Genomic DNA, 12,464 nt, shown 5'->3' with positions numbered 1-12,464 from the left:
TTGATCTTTCTCTTTGTCTTAGTTTCTTTTCTTCTAAAATGCCCGACATGCACGCCTTCTTCAACTCTGCTTCACCACCGAAACTCGACCTCTCAAATGCGCCCTCTCAGCTATTCCAAGTACCAGCCTCCACGGCTTCCACCTCACTATATTCTCTTTCAGTCAGTCGCAAGCGACCACGTCGTAACACAGAAAAACTTTCGTCGCATTTTGAGTCCAATTTCACCGAGTCTCCCATGATCCACTCCAACTACCGCTCAGTAAGCGTAAGTGGAGGCAACGATTTCCACGCCTCTGCCGAGCTAGATTACCGTCCGAACCGATACCGCGAATCCTTCCTCCCACCCTCCTTCGATTCCAGCGACGAGTCCACAACTCTAGACTACAACGGCAGTCGCAAGCGCAGCCGCCGCGACTCTTGCATCATATCTGCAAGCCCCGATGGCCCCAACACCACAACTCCCACAGGCTGGGGCCAGACCGTGATCAAAGCCGTTACCAAAGTCCTCGATTTATGCTGGGCTGGTGCCTTTCGAGGTTTCTACGCAGGAGGAGGACAGGGCTATGACATGTCATCCGGGCCAGCAACAACTCTCGAATCCAGCTGGCAGCCCTCAACCAACCCATCTACCGAGAAAGACTTGTACAGCCCGAGCACATTCTGCTCGACGCCCATACCCGGCCAATACCCAGATGATGACGTTGACCGAAGCTGGGTCGTGGTACCCGAGAGCTCGGATCCATTCGTGGGCAGCAGTGAGCTTGCTAGCCCGTCACTCCGCACACGACGCATTTTTCAGGCATCCAGTCCTCGCCGCAAATCCGCTGTAATGCCCCGGCTCGCTAAGCGAGTCACTTATTCTTCTGGCGGAGCCCACTCACCTCCTAAGGGACAGGCGGGCCTTCCATCCCCTCGGTTGAGGGATGCTCCTGCGTCTGCTGATATCCAGCGACAGGCTGCTAAGATGCGCCGAAAGGAACGAGAAGAAGATGCCAGTATCCAGCGATTAAATAAGCAGTTGCAGGCGATGATCAGGCAAGGTAAGGAGGCGTTGGGGACGACGGTGGTAGTGGACGATGTGGACATGTATGACTCTGATTAGGCTGGTCTTTGCCTTTCGGGACATCTTCCATCTCGAGTAGTATGGCTGTATTTATTTTCATCGCGTGTAACGACCTGATACCCCCAAGGGCGCTCTTTAACTGGGTGGTCCGGACCGGACAAGCCGGTTTTGATTTGACTACGACTTACGATTTCTATGTTTCGATTTTTTTGCGTGCGCTCCTTGCAGCTTCGTCTGCCTGTCTCATTACATGGCAGGATTTTCCTGCGGGTTTCTGTGTCCAACTTCAAATTTGCCTGTGACTTATGCACCAAAGCTTCGGCTTATCATTGAATCAAGGAATGCATTTGACATTGTTTCAAATAATAAATAACAACTTAACAGCTGGACAACATAGCCGATTGCGCATCCCCAATCTTGGTCGGCTAGTCTACTAATTTCACAACCTCCTCATCACAATCTGTTCAACTGATAAAAAAGAATAAAACACAACGCAACTATACCATGTATGGCTTACTTGGAAACAGCAATAGAGCCCTTCTTCTCAGCAGCAACGCTAAGGCTGGAGTGAAGACACCAAACGCAGGGTCTATAGGACCCGCAGCGGAACCATCACCAATCTTAGGGGAGTTAGCGTCGAGCTTAGGCGCAGCACTTTGCCAAAGCACCATCCTAGAGAACACTAGTCAGTGTGGAGCCCTAGATGGGGGGCGTCGAGCTTGTTAGCGTCGCATCGCATCTGGACGAATGTTAGCTTGTTGGTTTGCTTCTGCGTTATTAGGTGACATTTATTTGTTTGTTCCTAGACATCCTCCGCCTTAGGGTTTCCTGTCTCCCTTGGGATCTAATCGAGATATTTAATTCCATCATAATAGTCACTCAGATTGCTCATGTAAAAGATAGCTCTCACCTCAGGCCTACGTTAATATCAGTGCATGTACGTACTTACTGTTTGTAAATAGCTAGCTACATGTAGATTAGCGTAGTGTCGATAGCTTGGCTCCTTATGAATACTTAACCTAAGCAACTAATACACAAGGCGGCCAATTGGCCTAGTGGTAAGGCATCCGTTTCCGGTGCGGGAGATCGTAGGTTCGAATCCTGCATTGGTCGTTATCTTTTTGTTTTTTGACGTGTATACGCGTTTTCTTTTTCCCATTCTTCTTGGCTTGCTTGGTTTACTTACTTAGTTTATTTAGTAGGCCGCCTGCCTCTCTCTCTTTTTCTCTCTTCATCCTCATATGGCGGGGCGGGGGTGGGTGGTGTTTTTAGGCAATCCTGTTTTGCAAATCCATAGGAGTGAATGGTTATTTAAAATGCATGCACTGTGAAAAGATGATCGGTATCATTCACATGTATAACAGGTTATTAATTAACATGGTACACATGTTTTATATATTTATTCCAGGTAGTTTCGAATCTATTCAGTAAGATAAGTTTCAAACAAGGTAGCATGTTCCAATTGACCAAGTATACATATAACTAACTATATTTATTTATATATATGAAGGGAGGGCTCTATCAAACAGCATATTATTTTGATCATAAGTATTTTCTCCGTCCAACCCAGTTAGTGCTTTCTCCAAGTTTGTTTCTTTTCTCCTAACTACCTACCTGCCTGCCTACCTCTCTATACACAAGCCCTAAATAGATAGCCACACGTGATTTATTTTATATCTCTTACCACCTACCTCATCACCCCAGTCAAACAACCTTCAGGCTGTCTCGGAAGAAAAACATTCCATGGATTCGGTATACAAAAACTATACCCCCTCTATATATCTACAGGGGAGAGAAGCAAAAAGTTGACGACCAATGCAGGATTCGAACCTACGATCTCCCGCACCGGAAACGGATGCCTTACCACTAGGCCAATTGGCCAACCACGATGAGTTGGGATGAAAGATCTCAATGGCCGGCGTATATAAAGCATATGCTTAGTTTCCAGATTGAGAGTATGTACCAGATAATGTCCGCAAGTCTTCCTAGGTTGAATAAATTAACAAAGAGAATGACAGCCAGTAGTCTCACCTGGGCTTGGTGTATACAGTGATTGTGAATATTTCAAGGAAAGAAAGGAGGCTCGGGAATTTGTTCATATGCATCGGAATGTCTTTGTACCTGTGATATATAAATATCGAGGCTTATGAATCTGGGTCTACATTTTTTTGTAAAATTTTTGTATTTGATCCATTCAACACCCCGTATCTCCCTACAACAAGCGACAATAAGGAAACCAACGAATAGATATACTAGATATTTAGACGCAGAAGGTATACACATTGAGCGGTTGATACCGAGGGTATTTATTGCTGTACTTCGGGGGAGTAGGTACCAAAAATTGAAGAAACTTAATATATTCCGAGTACCAGCCTCGATGTCTATAATTAGGTCTATATAAATCACAAACCTCTCAATAAATCCCGTCAGGCCTGCCGTGCGGGTGATCTATCGAGTCTCGCCGAACCTCGCGACGAATGAATCTCCCAATGTGAAGTGACCTGAATATGCCCGGGAGCAAGATGGCCCATCTTTGCCACGAAAGGCTGAGTGATAGTGACCAGAGGCATCTCTGGCTCATCCAACCGCCTGCCCGAAAGAACCGTCGTCCTCCAGTACCTCGCAAAATTGGGGTCATACATAGAGGTATGGATTGGAGATGGTAACGCCGATATTCTGAAGATCCTTTGAATGGCTGGCTCCAGTGTTGGGAGGCAGGCAACAATTAATGCTAGAAGAGGGATGATGCACGAGAGTATTGACTTCCTGACAGAACCGTGCGTTGGGTCTTTTGGGTCGAGGTCGAACTCGAGTTTCGCACGGACAGCAATAATGGAAATGATGCTAGAGCATTAGTTAGTCAACATGTTTGTACTATGTATCTTCTTGCATACGATCATGGGGTGGGTACTCACCCCAGCCCTAGCACTTGGATACAAATTAGTACAGCCTTCCTAGTCTTCGATAACGGGGTACCCCATATCAAAGGGATAGGAAGAATGACAACAAAGAAGCTGAGAATTGCCTCACTCGCGTGGACACCAGTATGTAACATCTTGCGATCACCGCAATGACCCGGAGTGTCGACAAGCCATATTCTCTTCGGCGGAGTACAGAAAAACGCCGTTGCAAAGAAGGCTGCAACCCAGAGAGCCAAACACAGACTCATGATAGCATGTGCTAGCAAGGTAATAGCATGCCGACCAAAGCTGTGCACATAATAGCTGAGAATCGACAACTGGATCAAGGCAATCACAGTGACCCAGAGAAGATCACCCGCATATGTAAGCTGATGGTATGGTTAGTTGAAGAAACAAATCGATATGAATTAAATGGATTCCACTCATTGGGAATTACCTCGTTGAAACGAATAAAAACCTCAGCCCCTCCCACATGGGTTACTTCGGTGGAATGCAGCCCCATTCCACACAGTACGACCATGATGATTTCCACTACATAGCGACCGATCATAACAAACTATGTTTCTATAATCAGCCCTGTCGAGATATTGCGGGGAACTAACAACGCCACATATCGAGAAGAAGCAATGTAATAGATAACCATACCGTCGCAACTATAATCAACAAATCATTCAATTTCAGCGAAATACACTGCAATCGTCGCGACCATAGCCGCAGACCGACAGCAGCAAAAGCAATAGCCAAAAGGACCGACTGCACAGCAATATCTGTCTTTCCCAAGGTATTATGACCAAGGGAGTGAATAAGTGTTGCTGAGGGAGGCGCCATGAGGGAGAAGTTGACGCCGAAGAACCTCTTCGGAAAGAAGGATTCTGCTTTAATTTTCTAGGACACCCGCAAATATGAAACAATCAGACATGAAAATATTGGGGCCCAAGTAGCGCACAAGGGCGGGGGCAATTATCTCAAGACCAATGCCCAAGGAGAATTACAGCATTTACATCTAGAATATGAGGACCTGTGGGATTGACGCCGAAAATGACCGCTTTTGGAGCCAGAAACGGCTACCTTTCCGTTCGTAACTTTGGACGTCCAGCCGCCCCTTGACCGCCCACTACCCTGTAACACGCCCACTACCCTGTAACACCACTATTTCGCACCCGGGTTCCAGCTGAGCGGGTCTAGAAAAGACTTTGCGGGGACTAGAAAAATCTTACATAATTTCTAGTCCCCTTCAGCTTCTGACCTGGGGGGGACTAGTTAGTTAGTTAACTAGAAATTTCATAATTATATAATACTATTTTTCTCTTGCGGATTTTTTCACATTCCTGTTATCCTAATACTATTTTACATACCCATAGTTAACTGGATGTATATAACATATACAACTGGATATATAACATATGCATATAACAGCTATACCTAAATTCTATTAAAATATAATACTACAAATTTATTTATTTTGAGATTTTTCTTGAGTACATTTAAGAAAATCGATATAGAGCGCTATATACTAGGTCCCACAATTTTTGCTGGAGCTTTCCGGGGAGAGACGGCGCTCTTAGGGCCGCTTTGGAGACAGGCCCCAGTTGCCGAGGCCATGTGAAATCGGGACGCAGACAGGATAAGAGGGCTCCCATAGAAGATTGGGGTGCAATATGATCGTGCGGGAATTCTCAGAAGTGTGGTGCATACCCAGGTGCCCAGGTAGAGAAACCCGAAATAGCATATTTATAATACGTGTTTCACGCCTGACTGAAGAGGGATTATCGGATAAGATATAATCTGAAGCTTGACTACAGAGTAGATATTGAGGTTATTTGAATGAAGAATTAGTATCCAAGTTCTGCTTGTGCATGTGTCATCGCCCCATAAGTGTTTTCGGATGGCTACAGGCATATTCTAGTTACATGTGAATACACATCTGACCACCAGAAGGTGATGAATTCTCGAGCAATGAAGCGTCGACTTCCTCGTTTGAAGAAACATGATCATCGTTTCTCTTGGTAATATCCTCCGTCAAAGATTTGACGCCTGCCACCGAGTCGTCAGTAGTTCCCGCTGCATGAGACGTCTCTGAGTCGGGCAAGGTTACCAATATCATAGAATCCATGCGCGTTTGAGCTTCCGAGGAACTAGACTCATTTTCCAGGCTGTTATGCAACTGAAATGGCTCCTCTTCTATTGCTGGCTTTGGGGGTAAAACCCGTCTGTCCCTACTATCTGTCTGGACGGAGCGAGTAGACTCAGATGAGTAGCTTTGCGCCATGGGTATTCCACCACGAGTAGACTCAGAACAGACAGAGAGCGACCTTTCCTGCCTTGGTCGACCAAAACGGCTGGAAGGCTGGGGTGTCGAAATACCGGGACCTGGCCTTCCTGCGAGCCTGTGCATCAAAACCTGAACGATTTCATCGGCCAGTTCCCGCAAAGGCGGAGGATAGAACTCTGACGTGGAGTGTCTTTCACCAATTTCACTATAGCTATCGTACGTTCTGTAAGAGTCTTGGCTCTTTGTTGAACCACTCGAGGTATGTCTGCTGTCGGTGCGGCCACTGCTTTGTGTTTCCAAGCCGGTATATGAAAGATTTCCGGGGGGAAATGGTACATTCGGAGGGACCCCCGGCGGTAGGAATTCACTTTCTGACTCAGTGGTGGAGTCGTCAGTCATACGAGACTCGAAGGGAAAGACATGTCTAGGGTGCCGGGCCGGTTCTTCTCCGGTCCTCTGCGTTCTTTCGACTGATATGTCGCTCGTCGGCCTCCTATGCCTCTCCATGCCGTGAATGATGCTCTTCTCAACCAACTTTTCAACGGCTTCATTTTCCATCCCCAGGTCACGCAACATCTTCCGCCTGGCTAAATCCGTAACCTCCTCCATCCTTTGTAGCATCTTCTCCATTGCCCGACTCTCAAGCTCCTCGCTCTGTCTAGCCGTTGTCTCTCTCATATCCTCTTCGGTCTCTCTCTCCCTTTTTATCTTAGTCCGCAGGTCGTCCTCGAGGCGTTTTGCCTGCACCGCAGCAAGTCGCTCTCGGTCAATTTCCGCGCGTTGCTTGGCCTGTAGCTCTTCCCTCGCTTTCTTTTCAGCCTCGATTTTGATCAATTCGGCCTTTTTTATAGCCTCTTCCTGTTCACGGTCCATGGCCTCGAACCGCTTCTGGACCTCCTCTTCGGTCTCCTTCCGAATTCGCGCCTCAAAATCCTTCTGCTCATCTGCCAGTTTAGTCTTATATTCGATAGCTCTCATAATCTCGAGCTGGGCTTCAACTCTAATTTTGTCGACATCTAGAACGGTAGTATCCGGTGGATCTCGAGAAGGATAAGGGGGTTGAGGAGGAACATAAGGAAGGTCCGTGTGGACGTATGGCCATATTGAGGGCTGAAAAGGCTGCTGATACTGCGTAAAAGGGTTATCATAGGAATAGGAAGGACCAGGCTGTCCGTATTGTGGATTTTGATATTGCGGATTTTGATATTGTGGATTTTGATATTGTGGATTTTGATATTGTGGATTTTGATATTGCGGATTTTGATATTGTGGATTTTGATATTGTGGATTTTGATATTGCGGATTTTGATATTGCGGATTTTGATATTGCGGATTTTGATATTGCGGATTTTGATATTGCGGATCTTGATACTCCAGAGGATTCTGATGTTGCTGAGCTTGTTGATTCGTACTTCTGTGCGGATAAGAAGTCCGGCGTGCCTGCGATGCTTGTGGACGATTTGATGGGCGTGGGTGCAAGTTGGGAACACTCGGCCTGCCTGTTACCGGTTCCGGGTAGTTCACGAGATGGGACGGGTACGCCGTACTGGATAGCCCTGGCCGTGGTCCATATGGTCCATATTGGTATCCTCGAGGCAGCTCAGGAATGTGGCGAGAGCCATATTGAACTTGGCCTATTGGCATAATAGGCATAGCATATTCTACATGAGGTCTTGATGGTCTCGAGAACGTGTCCTGATGCAAAATAGGCTTCACTTCGACCTGTTGAGGAGTCGCTTCTGTGGGCACAGATCGACCAATAGCTGGTGGATTAGAGATCCGACGGCTAGATGGACTAGTCCGGTGCTTTGAAGTAGACCATATAGAGTCCATGCTATCGTCAGATTCCATGTTGATTCGGCCCCTGTGGGGGCTGGAATTCGAGCTCGTAACGTCTGACACCGCCGTTGCAGTGTAGTGCTGGGACTTTTCGCGTCGCGTTGTATCGTGGGACATATCGACATGAAGGCTCCGCGGGGACCAGGAATGGCTTCTTTCTGCAATGTTAAAACTTGCAGGCGGATCAGAGCGGGGATCTGAGGTCTTTAAGAAGTTCTTAAGATAATAGTGCCAAGCTCTGGTTGACTGGTGAGAGGTGAAGATCAAATTCCTTCCCTTTTTATAAACCTCTACCTTTCAACCTCAGGAATGTTTTTCAGGAATCGTGACCATCCAGCAGAGAGCCTCAATATGGAGTTCATGGTGAGCAAGAAGCAAGGCATAATGCCGAGTTAGGTGGGTAATGCGGCTTTAACTCCGATGGCCTAGCGAATGGTTGGTGTGACTCGATGTGATTCATGCAGAGCTTAGCGCCGACCTGGGTGTCAGCTGAAAAAGACAGCCACGAACTGTGTGCCTCAAATGCGGGGCATTAGTTTCTTATCAACCCTTCAGTGTTGAATAACTAACCTGTGTTGCTGCGCGTTTGACTCTCAAGAACAATATCGTTGGATCTCAAACGCCAAACAAACGTTGGAAATGTCCTCACTAGACCAAGGCTTTATGAGACCATTTATCACGGCAGATAACAAATCGTCTGGAAGCCAGTTCCTTGCTAATGGCCATGGCGACCAAAACGTGGCTTTCGGCAAAAGCCATCAAATTAATGACTACAGCGATCGTCGTAATATCACGAGTGGGTTGTGCCTCTCATCACTCTATCTTGCATCTGTCGTTTTGCTTTGATTAGTTGCTAATAATCAGTATAGTCGTGACCTCCGATTTAGGCATGCCATCGATATGGCAATCAGTCAACGGAACAAGTGAACCAACCCGTATGGTGATAAATCTTGGTAGTAAAGAGCACTGCGCCTGTCTCTGTTCTAACTATTGTCCAAGGGGCTGCCATAATTGACTGGCTCATGCGTTCGCTAGGCCAAAGTCTCCCGGATGCTCACCACCGTCACAGTGAGCTGTACAGCCAAGTGACGACCGGCACGGGTGAATGGGTTCTAGACAGTGACCAATTTCAGACGTGGGAGGATCCATCAAACCCAACATGCGTTTTACTAATGCATGGGATATGTAATTCACCACTCTTTTCATGTTTCTCGGACTAGCTAACGAGTATATCCCCATTCGAAGTGGGAGCTGGGAAATCAGTGCTTGTGTACGCAACCTCCGTCTCAAAACAATGACAACGTGTGAGAATTCGCATCTTATAGCTAAGTCCTTTTTAGGTCTATTATTATCAAATCGATTCAAAGGAAAATCGATTCACAGCCTAACACTGCCTGTATCTACTTCCACTTCAAAGATGGAGACGACACTTTATCACCGGCACATCTCTGGGCGACCTTATTGGAGCAGCTTTTGCCACATGATGGCCATGGATCCATTGCACCAAAGCTAAAATCAAAGTTCAAGGATTCGTTCCAAGGCTCGAGACTTCTTTATCCCGATGAGTATTGGGACATATTCAAGGCTCAGACAGATATGTTCAAGACAATCTATTTGATACTCGACGCCCCCGACAGCTACCTTGGCCACAACGTGCATGGTTGGCAGGGCATGTGGGATGCCCTGGAGAAGCTACCACCCAATATCAAGCTCCTTTTTACCTCTAGGCATAGCTCACCGACCCGCAAGCTCAGAGCCGACTGTGAAATAGCTATCACGCCGAGGGTTGCCGATATAAAAATTTATGTAACGGACCGAATCAAGAGGGATACGAACCTGAATCAAGTACTAGCAAAGCCCCACGAGAGAGAACCCGTGAGAAAAAGAGTTACCAGTCTCGCCTCAGAAAGCGGCATGTTAGTATAGCTATCCTTATGCTCTTTCAATGTTGGGTGGCTCAACTTCACGTTACCCAGGCTGACAGAGCTTACCTATATTATGATACTTAGGTTCCTCTTAGCCAGGCTGCATTTAGACAACCTCAGCATGCATTCCGGTACCTTGGCTAGCATCAAAGACGCATTATCCCATCTTCCCACTGATTCAAACGCTGTATTTGAGTCCTCGGCGCTCCAAATAACCAAATACAAACCATTCGAGAACAAGTTAGCTAAACATGTCCTTACCTGGGTCGCCCATGCAAAAGTCGGTCTCACCATCAGCCAGGTGCAAGACAGCTTTGCCATGCAGCAGCACAGCAAAGGGGGAAACTACCACGATTTCATACCCTCCAAGGACTCGGTGATCTCCGTAAGCGCTGGACTGATAGTTGAGGACTCGGAGAATGGTACCTTGCGCCTGGTCCACGAATCCGCACGACAAAATCTTCACAGAAACGACATTATACCTCAAAATGCCGACTTGACAATGGCCAAGACATGCCTAACCTGCCTTCTGATTGACGGAGCAGAAGATGAGAAGCAAAGCCCACTTTTGGCATATGCTGCAATCCACTGGATATCGCACCTTGGCAAAGATTGTCAAAATGCCGACGCGGAAGCCAGAAATTTGGTAAAAAGGTTCTTTAGGAACAGCACCAAGCTCGCGCGAGCGTTCAACACCATGCAAGCAGATCCAGGATCTGGGTTAGACGGCATAACGGAGCTTCATGCCGCTGTCTATTTTAATCTCCGTTTCTACACCAAAGACCTTATCAAGGCACGTTTTGATGTTAATGCGCGATGCTCCAATGGGCAAACCGCTCTACACTGGGCTGTCAAGCTTGGTCGGCATCGTCTTTCAAAGTATCTCATCCAAAATTCGGCAGACACGAACATACGTGATAAGACCAAACACACACCACTCCACATTGCTCTCAAAGGGCCAGTGACAGACACCATTCTCATCGTACAGAGACTGGTTGATGGAGGCGCCAAGCTCGACATACCTGGTCCGCAGGGATTGACAGCGCTATCATGGGCTATACGGTACGGACCTACAGCTGTTGCGGAGATATTACTGAAAAGCCAGATTAATTTGAACAGCGAAATCAGCCCGGGGTGGACTTCTCTGAGAGAATTGTTTTGTCACGACCACTCAACCGCAGAGCCACCAGGTACTTCGGCCTATACATGGAACTCATTAAAAACTGCCGTCGAGGATCATGTCAGATACCTCATTCATGTCGTGCTTGGTCGAGGCGTTGACCTCAATCTCGCATCGAGCCATGGGTGGCTGCCTCTAACGCATGCAATCACTACCAATAGCCTGTCAAGAGTGAGGGCCCTATTGAAAAGAGACCCATCGCCGGCCGATGCGAACAAGCGTGATCAAGAGCGAAACTGGTCACCACTTCGATGGGCCATCTTTCGTAAAAACCCAGCTATCGTCAAAGTATTGGCCGAACACGGAGCAGACATGAACGAGAAGAATGACGATGGGTGGATGCCGCTAATCCACGCCGTCGAGAACGAAAGCGAAGATATCGTCTGGGTGCTCTTGAAAATGGGTACGCGACCAGAGACTCTAGACAAACAGAAGCGGCCGGCGCTGCTCCATGCTGTTCAGAGCCGCAACAAGAAGATTATATGGCTCTTGGCTATCAGCGACTCGAAGTCAAATATTTATCTTCATAGCAAAATGCTACTTGAGGTAGCTTTGGCGAACGATGACTATTCCACTGCTTGGCTGCTATGTGAAAATGGAGCTGACCCCAATGCAACGGATGGGCATATGACGTTGCTGCATAGGGCTTCTCGCAGTGGGCGTCTCAGAGACGTCAACTTCCTTCTTAGCCGGGGCGCCGATGACAGCCGTCTAGACAATGAAGGGTTTACTGCTCTTCACCGTGCTGTGCTAGGAAACTTCCATAAGATCGTTGCAGAGCTTGTGTCGCGGATATCGCGCCAAGAATACGTCAACATCCGCGATCCAAATGGGAACACAGCTCTCGTACTCGCAATTCTCAAGGACAATAAACCAATGGTGCAGACGCTACTCTATTACCAGGCCTCGTGCGAGACGTCAGACTCCCAAGGCGTGACGGCACTACATCACGCTGTGGGACTTGGATTGAACGAATTTCTGCGGCTGATGGTGCACAGGGCTAGCAATATCGATCTTCCAGACAAGAAAGGCTATTCAGCATTGCACCATGCCGTAAGGAGCGACAAAAGCAACGCTCAAACTATAGACATCCTCGTGGCTGGTGGGGCGGACCTCAATGCGAAGACAAACGACAATGAGACACCTTTGAGACTAGCAAGGCGCCTGAACAAGGAAGCTTTTATGCGCCAGCTGCAGAGCTTAAAGAAATCTTCGAGGAGTAGAACTAAGAAAGACTAAACATATGAATGAGAGGTACATTTA

General features: G+C 47.4%; 5 protein-coding genes across 5 annotated transcripts; 3 read left to right on the top strand and 2 right to left on the bottom strand.

The window, feature by feature from the left end:
* Positions 1-38: 38 nt before the first annotated feature.
* Positions 39-1,103, top strand: N7447_004944 (uncharacterized protein; the record flags this gene model as incomplete). Its single annotated transcript, XM_057229206.1, has 1 exon — positions 39-1,103. One exon carries the CDS (start codon positions 39-41, stop codon positions 1,101-1,103), a length of 1,065 nt encoding a protein of 354 aa, XP_057084296.1.
* A 386-nt stretch (positions 1,104-1,489) lies between these two features.
* N7447_004943 (uncharacterized protein) lies at positions 1,490-1,735 on the bottom strand (the record flags this gene model as incomplete). The annotated part of the gene is made up of 2 exons (XM_057229205.1): positions 1,490-1,524; positions 1,582-1,735. 2 exons carry the CDS (start codon positions 1,733-1,735, stop codon positions 1,490-1,492), a joined length of 189 nt encoding a protein of 62 aa, XP_057084295.1.
* A 1,755-nt stretch (positions 1,736-3,490) lies between these two features.
* N7447_004942 (uncharacterized protein) lies at positions 3,491-4,813 on the bottom strand (the record flags this gene model as incomplete). The annotated part of the gene is made up of 4 exons (XM_057229204.1): positions 3,491-3,908; positions 3,980-4,353; positions 4,422-4,541; positions 4,631-4,813. The coding sequence occupies 4 exons, from the start codon at positions 4,811-4,813 to the stop codon at positions 3,491-3,493; spliced, it is 1,095 nt and encodes a 364-aa protein (XP_057084294.1).
* A 2,315-nt stretch (positions 4,814-7,128) lies between these two features.
* On the top strand, positions 7,129-7,903 carry N7447_004941 (uncharacterized protein; the record flags this gene model as incomplete). The annotated part of the gene is made up of 3 exons (XM_057229203.1): positions 7,129-7,212; positions 7,286-7,341; positions 7,408-7,903. 3 exons carry the CDS (start codon positions 7,129-7,131, stop codon positions 7,901-7,903), a joined length of 636 nt encoding a protein of 211 aa, XP_057084293.1.
* An 832-nt stretch (positions 7,904-8,735) lies between these two features.
* On the top strand, positions 8,736-12,440 carry N7447_004940 (ankyrin repeat domain-containing protein; the record flags this gene model as incomplete). Its single annotated transcript, XM_057229202.1, has 5 exons — positions 8,736-8,892; positions 8,966-9,031; positions 9,096-9,231; positions 9,437-10,012; positions 10,073-12,440. The coding sequence occupies 5 exons, from the start codon at positions 8,736-8,738 to the stop codon at positions 12,438-12,440; spliced, it is 3,303 nt and encodes a 1,100-aa protein (XP_057084292.1).
* Positions 12,441-12,464: the final 24 nt, after the last annotated feature.

This window comes from Penicillium robsamsonii, assembly GCF_028829455.1.
Source record: "Penicillium robsamsonii strain IBT 29466 chromosome Unknown utg000003l_segment0_segment0, whole genome shotgun sequence".
In the NCBI taxonomy this organism is placed as follows: Eukaryota; Fungi; Ascomycota; class Eurotiomycetes; order Eurotiales; family Aspergillaceae; genus Penicillium; species Penicillium robsamsonii.
This window is presented reverse-complemented; position numbering and strand designations above follow the sequence as displayed.